This window comes from Elephantulus edwardii, unplaced genomic scaffold (assembly GCF_000299155.1).
Source record: "Elephantulus edwardii isolate Elephantulus edwardi_28Jun2011 unplaced genomic scaffold, EleEdw1.0 scaffold00105, whole genome shotgun sequence".
Classification (NCBI taxonomy): domain Eukaryota; kingdom Metazoa; phylum Chordata; class Mammalia; order Macroscelidea; family Macroscelididae; genus Elephantulus; species Elephantulus edwardii.
In genome coordinates this window covers 1304624-1317158 of record NW_006399855.1, presented here as the reverse complement: position 1 = coordinate 1317158, position 12535 = coordinate 1304624, and the positions used below count along the sequence as shown (strand labels likewise).

The following is a 12535-nucleotide window of genomic DNA, read 5'->3' as shown; positions in this document are numbered from 1 at the left end:
TGAACAAAAGACCTGACAACAACTATTGCCATTTATCAAACCTCACAGAATTTCCGGAGGCATGTTAATTAGAAAGTGGATGCTACTCCTGCTTCCAAACCTGTCATAGTAAATATTCTACTTAATAAATTAAAATTTAAGAATTTAATAAATATAATATTCCCGACTGAAATACAAATATAAGCATTTTCCAACATTAATTAGCATCATACAGTCTCCTAAATGATGTAAGAACTCACCAAACAGAAGATCATATTTATAAAAATAAAAAGATAATAGTAGAATGATCACTTTTGTACTCATTACACAGCTGAGCAATCACGGTCAGCACAGTTTTCTTCTATGCATATAACCTACTCAGTCTTTACATTATGTAAAAAATCCCAGATATAATATTTTTAATTTTTAAATTGAAATATGTCTTCAAGAAAAATGGAAATAACTAAAATTATTAGGTTGAATATGAAAATAATGTCTTCATATATCAAAAATGATAGAACAGCATTAATATGTGATGGTTTGACCTATTAGAGTAACAAAGGCAAAATTATTATGATATATGATGAACTTCAGATTTCATACACTGTTAGATCTGAGTAACACAAAGTAAGTTAATTCTTCAATATTTAACCAATAATTTTTATTTTGGGATTTTAAAACCCATAGGTGAAAAAGTTCTTATTTTAAGGTGAAATTAAGATATGAAGAAGATTAAGAGTAAAAAATTTATTTCTTCAAAACTGCTCATTAAATAAAATTATGGGACAGTATTTTCTTACTTAAAAAAATAAACCCTTAACAAAGAGACTTTTAAAGTAAAAATGCAGCAGTATAACACACTATAGACTGAATACACTACATATACCAGGAATCTTATTTTACATGTTAAAAATCTTAGTGCATATATTCAAAATACTCTTATTCAAATGTACCTATTTGCTATAAATAAAAGTCATCACCTCTTCTTCTGGTTCATTTACTTCACTTTCATTTCCAGACTGTTCTTCTGTTTCAGTTCCCCTTTCTTCTTCTTCTTCATCCTCTTCCAGGTTTTCTCCTTCAGTGAGAGAGTCTTTTGAATCTTTGTCATTTACTAATCCTTAAAATAAGAAAATGGAGAGAAAAAAAATTTTAAAGTACTTTTGAACACTGTACCAGCTCAGCTAAAAGGAAGGGGAAAAAAGTAAAAAACTATTTTATAAAGACAATAAGAACAGAATTTAAAATTACTTTGAGAAACATTTAAAACATTAAGTATATAGACCTTTTTTCCAAAGGAGTACTGATATTTCTTAAATATTACCAGTATACATTAGTAATGAAATATATTATTTATAAACAATATATATAAATTCATTTTTTATATGTTCCCAGTGCTTTGATAGTCTATTCTCTCAAACAAAAAATACAAAGTACATAAAGCAGTAACTTCACGATATCAAATAAAACGTCAAAAATTTCTAAAAACTCAATGCAAATCATGTTGCTTGAACCTAGGAACTGTATTTGGCTCTGAAAATCAAACTCAGAGAAGACTGCAAATGTATCTAAGAACTATGTCACAGTATAGCTTATCCACGTCCTCCCCTCACCCCAACCACTTTGATGCAGTATTTTCTTAAGAAAACCTCCTTGAATCTATTTTCATCTCCCCATGTTCATCTCACATTACACTGCCTAATCAATTCCTGTCTTATTAACACTTGAATTCTAAAGTCATCTCTACTTTCAAGCTGCATACTATATGGCTTCAGATGATCTAATCATTTCCCATTCTAGTGGTATATTAATGCTGCTAATCAAGACTATGTACCTCTGGCAGTTCAACTCTACTCCTCCTCCAGGAGAAAGACACAAGCTTTCACCTTCAATCTTACTTAAGATTTACAGCCTCAGAAACTGGATGAAGTTTCTATGTGTCAGAATCTACTTCAAGGCAGTGAGTTTGTGGTTTGCTTTTGTTTTTGAGTTTATGGTAGTATGGTCTGCAGCGAGTTGTGCTACTAACCTAAAGGATGCACATCTCTGGCAGTTTGATTCCACTGGCGGCTTTGTCGGAGAGATGGACAGTCTCCTATGCAATTTACAGCTCTGGAAACCCAATGGAGAGTCACTATGAGTTGGAACCAATTCAATGGCAGTGATTTTGAGGGCTTGATTTGGAAAATCATAACAGCATAATATTCCTTTGGAAGAGTGCTTTTTGAAGGTCCAAGGGTATCACCAATTCTGTTCTGACTCATATCAACACCATGAAACACTACTTGGTCCTACACCATCCACACCATTATTACGATGTTCACGCTAATTTGTTCAGCAACTGTGACAGGCTCCTCAACCTAGAATGCACTTTCATGTATGCTTTCAAATTTTATCTTTTCTTCCAGTTCAGTATTTTAATCTCCTACTAGATCCTGAAATACTTCAGATTTAAATATATATACATATATATTTGTTGTTTTTGTTGTTATGTGCCGTTGAGTTGCCTGCGACTCACAGCAACCCTATGTACGGCAGCTCTGAACTGCTCTGTCCTGAGCCAGTCTTATCCGAGCTCTTCCTCTCCTGTGCTGTTCCTCCATCCTTCCGAGCATAATGTCCTTCTCCAAGGAATGGTCCCTTCTGGCCACATGCCCAAAGTATTTGAGACGGAGTCTCAATATCCTAGCCTTGAAGGGGAAAGAAACTTGGTTTCACCCACTCCAAGACAGACCTATTCGTTTTCTTGGTAGGCCATGGTATGTTCAAGACTCTTCTCCAGCATCTTAATTTGAAGGCATCAATTCTTCTTCTGTCATCCTTAGTCATTATCCAGCTTTCTGATGCATACCAATTAACTGCAAAGACCATGGCCTAGATTAGGCACACCTTAGTCTCCAGGCTGACATGGTTGCTTTTCAGCACCCTGGATAGATGCCTGACAGCAGGTTTTCCCAATGCAGTACATCTTTTGATTTCCTGACTGCTGGTGTTAAGAGTGTTGACTGTGGAGCCAAGCAAGCTATAACTGTTATCAACCTCAATCAATCTCTTCTCCGTCTATCATGGTGCTTGCTGTCAATTAGCCTAGTGGTAAAAATATTTTTGTCTTCTTGATGTTAAAGCTTTAATCCATATTGAAGACTACAGTCCTTGACCTTCTGCAGCAAGTGCTTAAGTCCTTCTTCAAGACCTAAACTCCAAGTTTCAGCAAGATTCTGTCATCTGCATAACACAGGTTGTTGATGAGTCTTCCTCCAATTCTGATGCCACATTTCTTCTCATAGAGCCCAGGCTTCTAAATGATCTGTTCTGCATATAGACTGAAAAGGTATGGAGACAGGATACATCCCTGAAGCACTCCTTTCCTGATTTTGAACCATGCAGTATTTCCCTGCTCTGTTCTGAGGACTGCTTTCTGGTCCAAGTATAGGTTTTGCATAAGCACAATCAAGTGTTCTGGGATTTCCATTCTCCTCAAAGTCAGCCACAACATGTTGTGCAGCACACAATCAAATGCCTTTGCATGGTCAATGAAACACAGGCATTCCTCTGGTAATCTTTGCTTTCTGCCAAGATCCATCTGGCATTAGCAATAATGTCTCTAGGGCCATGACCTCTTCTAAATCCAGCTTGTATTTCTAGTACTTCTCTGTCAAATGTACTGTTCCAGTTGTATCTGGATGATCTTTCAGAAGGATTTTGCTAGTGTGTGATATTAGTGATACTGATAATTTCCACACTCTGTGATGTCATATTTTTTTTTGGAATGGGAATAAGTAAGGATCTCTTCCAGTCAGTTGGCCAAGTAGTTGTCCTCCAGAAATCTTGGCATAAATTGGTGAGCACATACAGGGCAGCAACTGTTTGTTGAAATAGGCAATTGGTATTCCATCAATTGCTTGGGCTTTATTTTTTTGCCAAGTCCTTCAGAGCAGTCTGAACTTCCTCATCACCACTGCTTCTTGATCTTGTGTTGTTTCTTGAAATTCTTCTGTCAACCAATTCTTTTTGGCACATTAACTCTGTATACTCCTTCCATCTTCTTTTTATGCTTCCTGAATTGTTCAGTATTTTGCCCATAACATCCTTAAGCATTAAAACTCACGGCTTGAATTAGTTCTTCAGTTCCTAACATACCACATTATATTTTTCTATTATGATTTCATAAATGTTATAACACAGTGAAAGACTCTTGAGGATAAAGAATTTGTTTAATCTATTTAAAAGTTTGGTATTTTATGCCCTCAAGTTGGAACCAACTCACAGCTGACTTTCCAGTGGATTTTCTGAGGATGTTTAATCTCATGGACAGAGACTGCTCATCCTTCTCCCATGGAATGTCTCGTGGACTTGAACCACGTGCCTTTGGGATTACAGCATAATTTCTTACCACAAGGCCACAAGAGTCATACATTGATAAATACACAATAGGTATCTAGTAAGTATTTATTTATTCAGAGAATCTTATACTGTAAGAGCAAGAAAAACTTTTGGTACAATATGATTTAACCTTTATTTTATGATTAATATTGAAACCTACTTTCAGGAATTAGCTCAACAAATAAAAAGAAAAAACAGAAAATTACCCCAGTGATGTAAGTCTAAACTACTGATGAAATACGAAGTACATTTAGTGGAAATGTTTTAAAAAGAGATAAGGCTCAAAGAGATGGTTTAAGAGGAACATATGCTGATGAAAAAAAGTGAGACTGCATTAAGATTTGATCAATAAAAATCAATAAATTATAAATGCTTGTTCATTTATTTTATAGATACAAATAATAAATTATTCTTATTACTAAGTAACGAAACTTGTTTACTGATTTGGACTTCAAGAAGCAAAAATAATGAGCTGTTAACTAAAAGCAGAAAGTCAAATCCATTTATACAAACCTGACCATTTTCACATGAATAAGAACTTGGTGTGATAAACTGACCAGAATGAAAATATACTTTATGCATTTGTCATAGCCACTTAAAAATTCTGTGGGAAACTACATAAATAGCTTTGCTTTGATAATAAAAATCTAATAAAGATTTCAATTTTAAATTTGCTAAATATGTGACTGACCAAGCATTGAACCCTAGGAAACTGTCAATCTAAAAGTAACAATGCAGATGAAAATGAATCAAAAAAGGAAATGCAAAATCTAATCAACAAAATATGTGTTTAAGAATTTAGTATGCAAGAAAAAAAAAAAAGAAAGAATTTAGTATGCCTACAGATTGAAATCAAATGCTGTTTGGAATTTGAGGTGCTCGTGCCCCAGTTATCCTGCTCATAGTAACTGCAATATTTCTTCCTTTCATATTTAACTGATACTTCCCTACTACACTGGTTGGCTTAGTGGTAAGAAGCCTAAAGGCAGGCAGTTCAAATCCACCAGTTGTTCTGCAAGTATAAGATGAGCTATCTCCTTCCATGTGACTTACTCAGCTATCAGTTGATTCCAAACAACAGTACGTAACAACATGTACTAGAGAGAGCTTGAAGGAGCTCTGGGCATTATCTGTAGGGAATGTGGCTGCTAATCCAAAGCTGGCTTGGTTCTGCTCTGGTGGTTCAAATCCACTAGCCATTCCTCAAAAGAAAGATGGGCAATCTCCCCAGTAGCAATGTTCTGCCTCCAAAATCCTGCAAGAGGGTCAGTTATGAGTCAGTTCCAACAGGGTGGCAATGAGTTTTTGAGAGATTTTGAAGATTTTCCTACACATACAGTATGTCTATGAGTCAGTTCTGACTTGTAAGTACACAGCAGTATTTTAATTTAGGTTTTACTTAACCTGTCTGTTAAATTCAATCAATATTGCCTCTACCATTCTTGTAAACAGGTAATAGAATAGTACTCAGTATAAAAACACCAACTCATCTTCCCCTTTCTTATATCATGTTCATTTACGAAGTAGAGTATTCAATTATATTTTAAAGTTATCTGTGCTTTACAAACAGGTAAAAATAACCTGGCATCAAACTAAATTATTTTTCTTTTCAGTTATTTTCCACTGTATAAAAGTTTTAAACACATGGTTTATAACTAGTTCTGTATGCTAAGATGATCTTAAAATTGTGGAACATTAACATTCCATCAAATTATTTGATTACTAATCAAATCCATTTTTAACATTCAAAAAGTAAATACTTAATTCTTTAGTCCCTCTGGAGTCACAGGATATAGGCTATGGCTCCTCATCAATTTTTCCTCATAATTTTTACCTGGCACCCTCATCTCTTTTTCTTTTTTTTAAATTATTTTTTTGTGTGTATGTACCATCAAATCAGATCTGATTGGTACAGGAAGAGATCGTCGCTCCTTCTCCAGCAGAGCATCTGGTGGATTCAAACTGGGATTGCAGTGCAGCATCTTGCCACTAGGCCACCCTCATCTCATTTTTAAGAAAAAAATCCTAGTTTGTAAAATACAAAATTATTTTATACTTTGTTGGGATTATCTGTGGGCCTTTCATTCTATTCCAATGATTTTATTTCTAAACCAATAAGCATATGGTTTGTTCATAATTGCATTGTCAAGAGTTTACTGTTCAAAATGGCTTTCCTGCAACTGACTAATTTTTACTTTGCCACATGGATGGACAGAAATATACAAACAGGGTATATCAGTCTATCCACAAAGGGACTGGCTAGGCTTGCCATTAAATTGAGCAGATTCAGCAACAGAAAAACATAAATACAGACTCTCAACACTCACAAGAAAGAGGAAGTAGTATTTATCCTTCAGAGCCAGAGGTTCCTGCACCAGCCAGAACAAGATCTACACAAGAGGAACAATAGTCTCAGCAGAGAACCAGAGACTGACATGAGACAGGGCTGACTTAGGCTTTCTGCCTTATATAGCAAGAACCTGAGGCCGTCACCTAAGATTCCTGGAGGACTAAGAGAAGACAGAGTAACTAGCAGAACTAAAGGAAATTTCTAACACTGACCTAAGCTGTGAGGTGGAAGGTCAAAGGACATGGGATCATGCTTACACTGTGTGGACTTAAAGAATGCACCCTGCTGCCAACCTGAACTATAGCCTGTTAACTTTCCTAATAAATTCCAAAACCATGAATATGGTTCTGTGAAGTCTGTGCAATAAATCTCGGACTCAGCAGAGCAGTAAGACTAGTGCTGGAAATAGTAGGTGCACAAGTGTGAGAGACCATGTATGACTTGACATTAGTCTTATACTTTAGATATTATTAACTTTTATGGAATTAGTAATATTAGATTGGCCATCTCCACACCATTACTCTTTATACAATATGGCCTTATCCAAAAGGCTTTAAACACTTTCATTCTTTTCAATTTTGTTTAATATTATCTAGAATTTCCAAATAAAAATTAAATAATGCTGCCTAACACTATTATGGTTTATCTTTAAGTTGAAAGAGAATATCCCAATCAGTAATTTTACCTATTTTTGAAAAATAAATGAGTATACACCAAAAATATCACACCAGACGGGAAGCTGGAATAAGCCTAAGTATCTAAACGCAAAACCAAATAAATTATGACACATTAATAGAAAAGAGGCTCTGGGAGTCTAGTAGTTATGCTGTCAAATCCAAAGACAAATTATTTCACTCTACCAGATGCTCCATGGGAGACAGAGAAATCATTTTCTCCCATACACTTTACAGCTTTTGAAACCCACTAGAGTCTCACCTACAAGGTATTTCCAATTCAGTGGTACATAAAACAGAAATAAATTCAAAAGAAAAAAAAGGTTTAAATAAAAGATTTAGAAGAACATTTAAATCAGAAAAAAGTCATTAATTCATTAAATCAGAAAAATGAGTTCTAAAATTGCAAACATCTGGAAATATTTAAAAAAATAGATGAATATATACATTAAAATGTAACATATGGGATTATTTTTGGGTATGGAACTACGTATGGTTGCTGCTTTTCAAAATTTCTGCCTTGAGCACCTGCTACAATACACATTGTTTTAAAACACAAGGAAATGTTTGACTTTTCCCCCATTAACTAGGATGATAGCACTGAATTGTTATAAAGCTAAAATAAAACAATATTCAAGTACTTAGAAACAAATAAAATCCACCAAAGGCAAGAGCTTATGATTTTCAATATGAGATAGCTTTAATAAATTTTTTTTCCTATATATCTTCCCTTTTTAAACTGTAAAAGGAGGAAAACGGATAAGCCAGGGAGTATAGTGATTCTAGCTGCTAACATCTTTAAGACTTTGATTTACTTTTAACTTGTTAGTTAAATTTGTGTCTTCTAGGCTGCAACAGTTCCATGATACATCTCCAAGGATATGAACATGTACAGCTAAGCACAACTGATAACAGAGTGCATCTAAATTCCAAAATCAATCTCCACAATAGTCTATGTGTTTCCTATTGCCAAAGGGGCCCTTTAGAGTAGTGAGAGAAGATCTTCATCCTGAAACCCACAGCGTCCCTTTTCAGCAGGAAGTAGCTAAGAGAATACGCCGTCCCCTTTTCCTTATGAATCAGGGTGAAGTCTCTCTCAGGGAGAAGTGACAGGGAATGGCAAGGGACACACTGACAAAGGAGATTAATCAGAACTGGCTTTGACAAGCACTGTGGCAATTGGACAATTAAAACAGACTTTCAAGGAGGGGGAAGAGGAACGAACTGGGGAGGAGGGTAGAGAAAATAGTGCAACAAGGAATGAATGGAAACCCAAAATCTCTATAAATGTTCATTAAAATTAATAAAATTTAATTTTAAAAAATGAGTTTGATTTACAAATGATCTATTTTTCTCTCTCAATTCTATGTTAAGTACAAATTCTTCACAGAAGTCTTTGATCTATAAAAGACAAAGCACAAGTGTTCTAGTTATTGTCATCAAATGGACTGCCAAAGCATTATTTGTTCATGCTCATTACACAGCAAGTCTCAGTTAGAAAAGATTTTTGGAAACAAAGTTAAGCATAAGAAATAAACAAGAAAAGAAATGAACATTTGTATCATTTGAAATCTGAAAAGGAAGCATAAGGCAAAATTCAAAGAAAAATATGAATATGTCTTTATGGGGTGATTAACAGGAAAAGTTAATGTTTGCATAACTATTAAGTGTTGTTGTTGTTATGCGCCGTCGAGTTGCTTGAGACTCATAGTGACCCTATGTACAACAGCCCTAAACTCCGCTCTGTCCTGTGCCAATCGCACTGTCTCCGACACTCCCATCCCAATTATCCGAGTCAATGAATCAATCCACCTCATAGAGGGCCTTCCTTTCCTGCGCTGTCCCTCCACCCTCCCAAGCATGATGTCCCTCTCCAAGGACCGGTCTCTCCTCACAACATGTCCAAAGTATGTTAGACGGAGCCTCAGAATGCTTGCCTCCAAGGAGCCACCCGGTTTAACCCTTTCCAGGACAAATCTCTTTGTTTTCCTAGCAGTCCGTGGTATTCTCAATACTCTTCTCCAGCACCACAGCTCAAAGGCATCAATTCTCCTTCTATCCTCCTTGGTCACTGTCCAACTCTCTGATGCATAACAAGTGATTGGGGAGACCATGTCCTGTATCAGACGCCCCTTAGTCTCCAGAGAGACACCATTGCTCTTCAGTACTTTGGAGAGGTCCCTAACAGCAGACTTTCTCATGGCAATGCACCTTTTAATTTCCTGGCTGCTGGTGCCAAGACTGTTGACTATGGAGCCAAGCAAACTAAAGCTGTGTACAAATCTCAATCTCTTCACCATCCATCCTGATGCTGCCAATTGGTCCAGTGGTGAGAATCTTTGTCTTCTTGACATTGAGCCTCAATCCATATTGTAGGCTGCAGTCCTTGACCCTCTGCAGCAGGTGCTTCAGGTCCTCCTCAGTTTCAGCAAGCAGGGTTGTGTCATCCGCATAACGCAGACTGTTGATAAATCGTCCACCAATCTTGATCCCACATTTCTCCTCATAGAGCTCAGTCTCCCGGATAATCTGTTCTGCATATAGGTTGAAAAGGTATGGAGATAGGATGCATCCCTGGCGTACGCCCTTCCCAATTTTGAACCATGCAGTGTTCCCTTGCTCTGTTGGGCTTTTCAAAATAATGTTCATATAGAGAATATCAACTGTAGCCTCTAAAACAGAATATCACTGTAGAAAGAAATCACCATTAATAGGTAAACAAAATGAAAAGTAAAAAGTTTTAGAGAAAAAAAGAAATCACAAATGCCTTCACCATGAAGAGTAATTCTTCAGATAATGCAATATAATAAACTTATACTTATTAATAATAATATATCCTGGTGAAATTAAAGATTCCTAATGAGTAGTATTAGCTGAGTGGGCTGAAAATACGTTACTGTGAAGGGACTAGAACAAAATACGCTGGCAGCTAAGTGGCTCTGGTGGTGTAGTCTATAAGGATTTGTGCTATCAATCCAAAGGTGACACTACGCCAGTGGTTCATGTATACCAAATGCTTCATACAAATAATAGTCACTCTCCTCCTCTGTGATTTATACCTTCTGAAAACCCACTGGAGGGTTAGTTATTAGTCAGTTTCAACTCAATGGCAATGAGATGACAAGAAGGTAGCAGCAGCCAAACCAAACTGGTATGGCCACAAGTTATTAGAATGGCAAACAAGAAACATGAAGAAATGCCCCAAATCACTGGCAGTAAGAGTGATGCAAATCCAAACTACAATGAGGTACCATCTCCCTCCAGTAACAGTAGTAAAGTTTAACAGGGCAGCCAGTAATAGATGTTGGAGAGAATGTGGTGAGAAAGGGACACTTATATATTGTTGGTGGGATTGTAAAATGGTGCAACCAGTCTGGAAGGTAGTTTGGTGCTTCCTCAAAAAGCTGAACACAGAAATTCCACATGACCCAGCTATTCCACTACTTGGAATATACCTAAGAATATGAGAACTGAGGCACAAACTGAGATTTGTACACGAATGTTCATAGCAGCATTATTCTCCATCGCAAGAATATGGAAATAGCCCCAAATGTCCAACCACAAACGAATGGATTGAGAAATTACTATACATTCACACAATGGAATACTATGCAGCACGCAGGAGGTAATAACTTTGTAAATTATTACCTAACTTTGGAGGGACTGGTGAGCATTATGCTGAGTGAACTAAGTCAGTCCCACAAGAATAAATACTGTATAAAACCGTTATTATAGAATGAGTATAAGGATCCAGGAGAGGTGGGAGAAGCTGCAAGCAGAGGGATGTTGATGTGCAGGGGGAAAAGGGGTTTAATCACTGGGTTGCAGAATTTGATGGGTTGGAGGGTGAGAGAAATTGAAATAATTTGTTCAAATTTATATTCAAATTTTTTAAATAAACTAGTAGGAAAAAATAATTTTTAAAAAAATCCCATTTGGGAGCTTTTCAAAGGAGAATTCTTATCCCAAAATAATCACACAAAGAAATTAAGAAGGTTAATGGACAATCCTCTTTCACCTAGCCATTAGAAACAGCGGTAACTCTGCCAGTAAGTAAAATCTCAAATTCTGTTGTAAATTTTTAACAGGAATTGTTGTTGTTGCTTTGTGCTATCAAGTCACCTGAGACTCACAGCTCATAGTGTCCCTATGTACAGCAACCGTAAACTGTGCTCTATCCTGTGCCATTCTCACTGTCTCTGACACACCTACTCCCATTACCCCAGGCACTGAATCAATCCATCTCACTGAGGGTCTTCCTCTCTTGCGCTGTCCTTCCACCCTCCCAAGCATGACATCCCCCTCCAAGGACTGGTCCCTCCTTCCACCAGGTCAAAGCATGTCAGATGAAGTACCATAAATTCTTTTAATTTCTTAAGAAAGAACACCTTTTAAAAAATGTGTTAAAAAATATATCATTAATTAAGGAAAAACTGAATTCAAAGACTTTATATATTCACACACACACACACAAAACCCCTCTGTTGTCTCTGAGTTGACTGTGACTCATGGTGACCCCATGTTTTAGAGAAAGTTCACTGAGAATTCTTGGCTATTATCTGGTGCATTCAGCTGCCACCAAAAGGTTAAGATTAGCAGCTGGCCAACAACGAAGAGAAGATAAAATATATGAATGGGTCCTTCTAAGAATCAAATCCCTATGCATATCCAAAAACTTCTCCAACAGGGTAAAAGGGGAAGCCACAGACTGGGGAAAAAGTATTTGGTAATGCCTTGTCAGATAAGGAACTTACATCCAGAATTTATAAAATACTTGAGCACCACAACAAGGTCAAGATAAATAATCCAATAGAAAAATGGGCACAGGATATGAACAGACACTCCACCAAAGACATTCAGATGGCTAACAAGCATATGAAGAAATGTTCAAAATCCCCAGCTCTGAGAGAGATGCAAATAAAAACAACTACAAGATAACATCTCACCCCAGTCAGAATAGCAAAATTTAACAGAACAGCAAGCAACAAATGCTGGTGAGGTTGTGGAGAAACTGGAACCCTTATTTGCTGTTGGTGGAAGTGTAAAATGGTACAACCACTGTGGAAGGTGTTGTGGTGCTTTCTAAAAAAGTTGCAAATAGTGATACCATTTGACCCAGCAATGCCACTACTGGGAATATACTCCCAAG

At 36.6% G+C, this 12535-nt stretch overlaps 1 protein-coding gene across 1 annotated transcript in view; it reads right to left on the bottom strand.

The window, feature by feature from the left end:
* Positions 1-12535, bottom strand: part of UPF2 (UPF2 regulator of nonsense transcripts homolog (yeast)) — a 178389-nt gene that overhangs the window by 33341 nt on the left and 132513 nt on the right. The window contains exon 16 of the mRNA XM_006891842.1: positions 960-1099. Within this exon, the coding sequence (XP_006891904.1) occupies positions 960-1099 (140 nt within the window). The remainder of the gene's footprint in view (positions 1-959; positions 1100-12535) is intronic.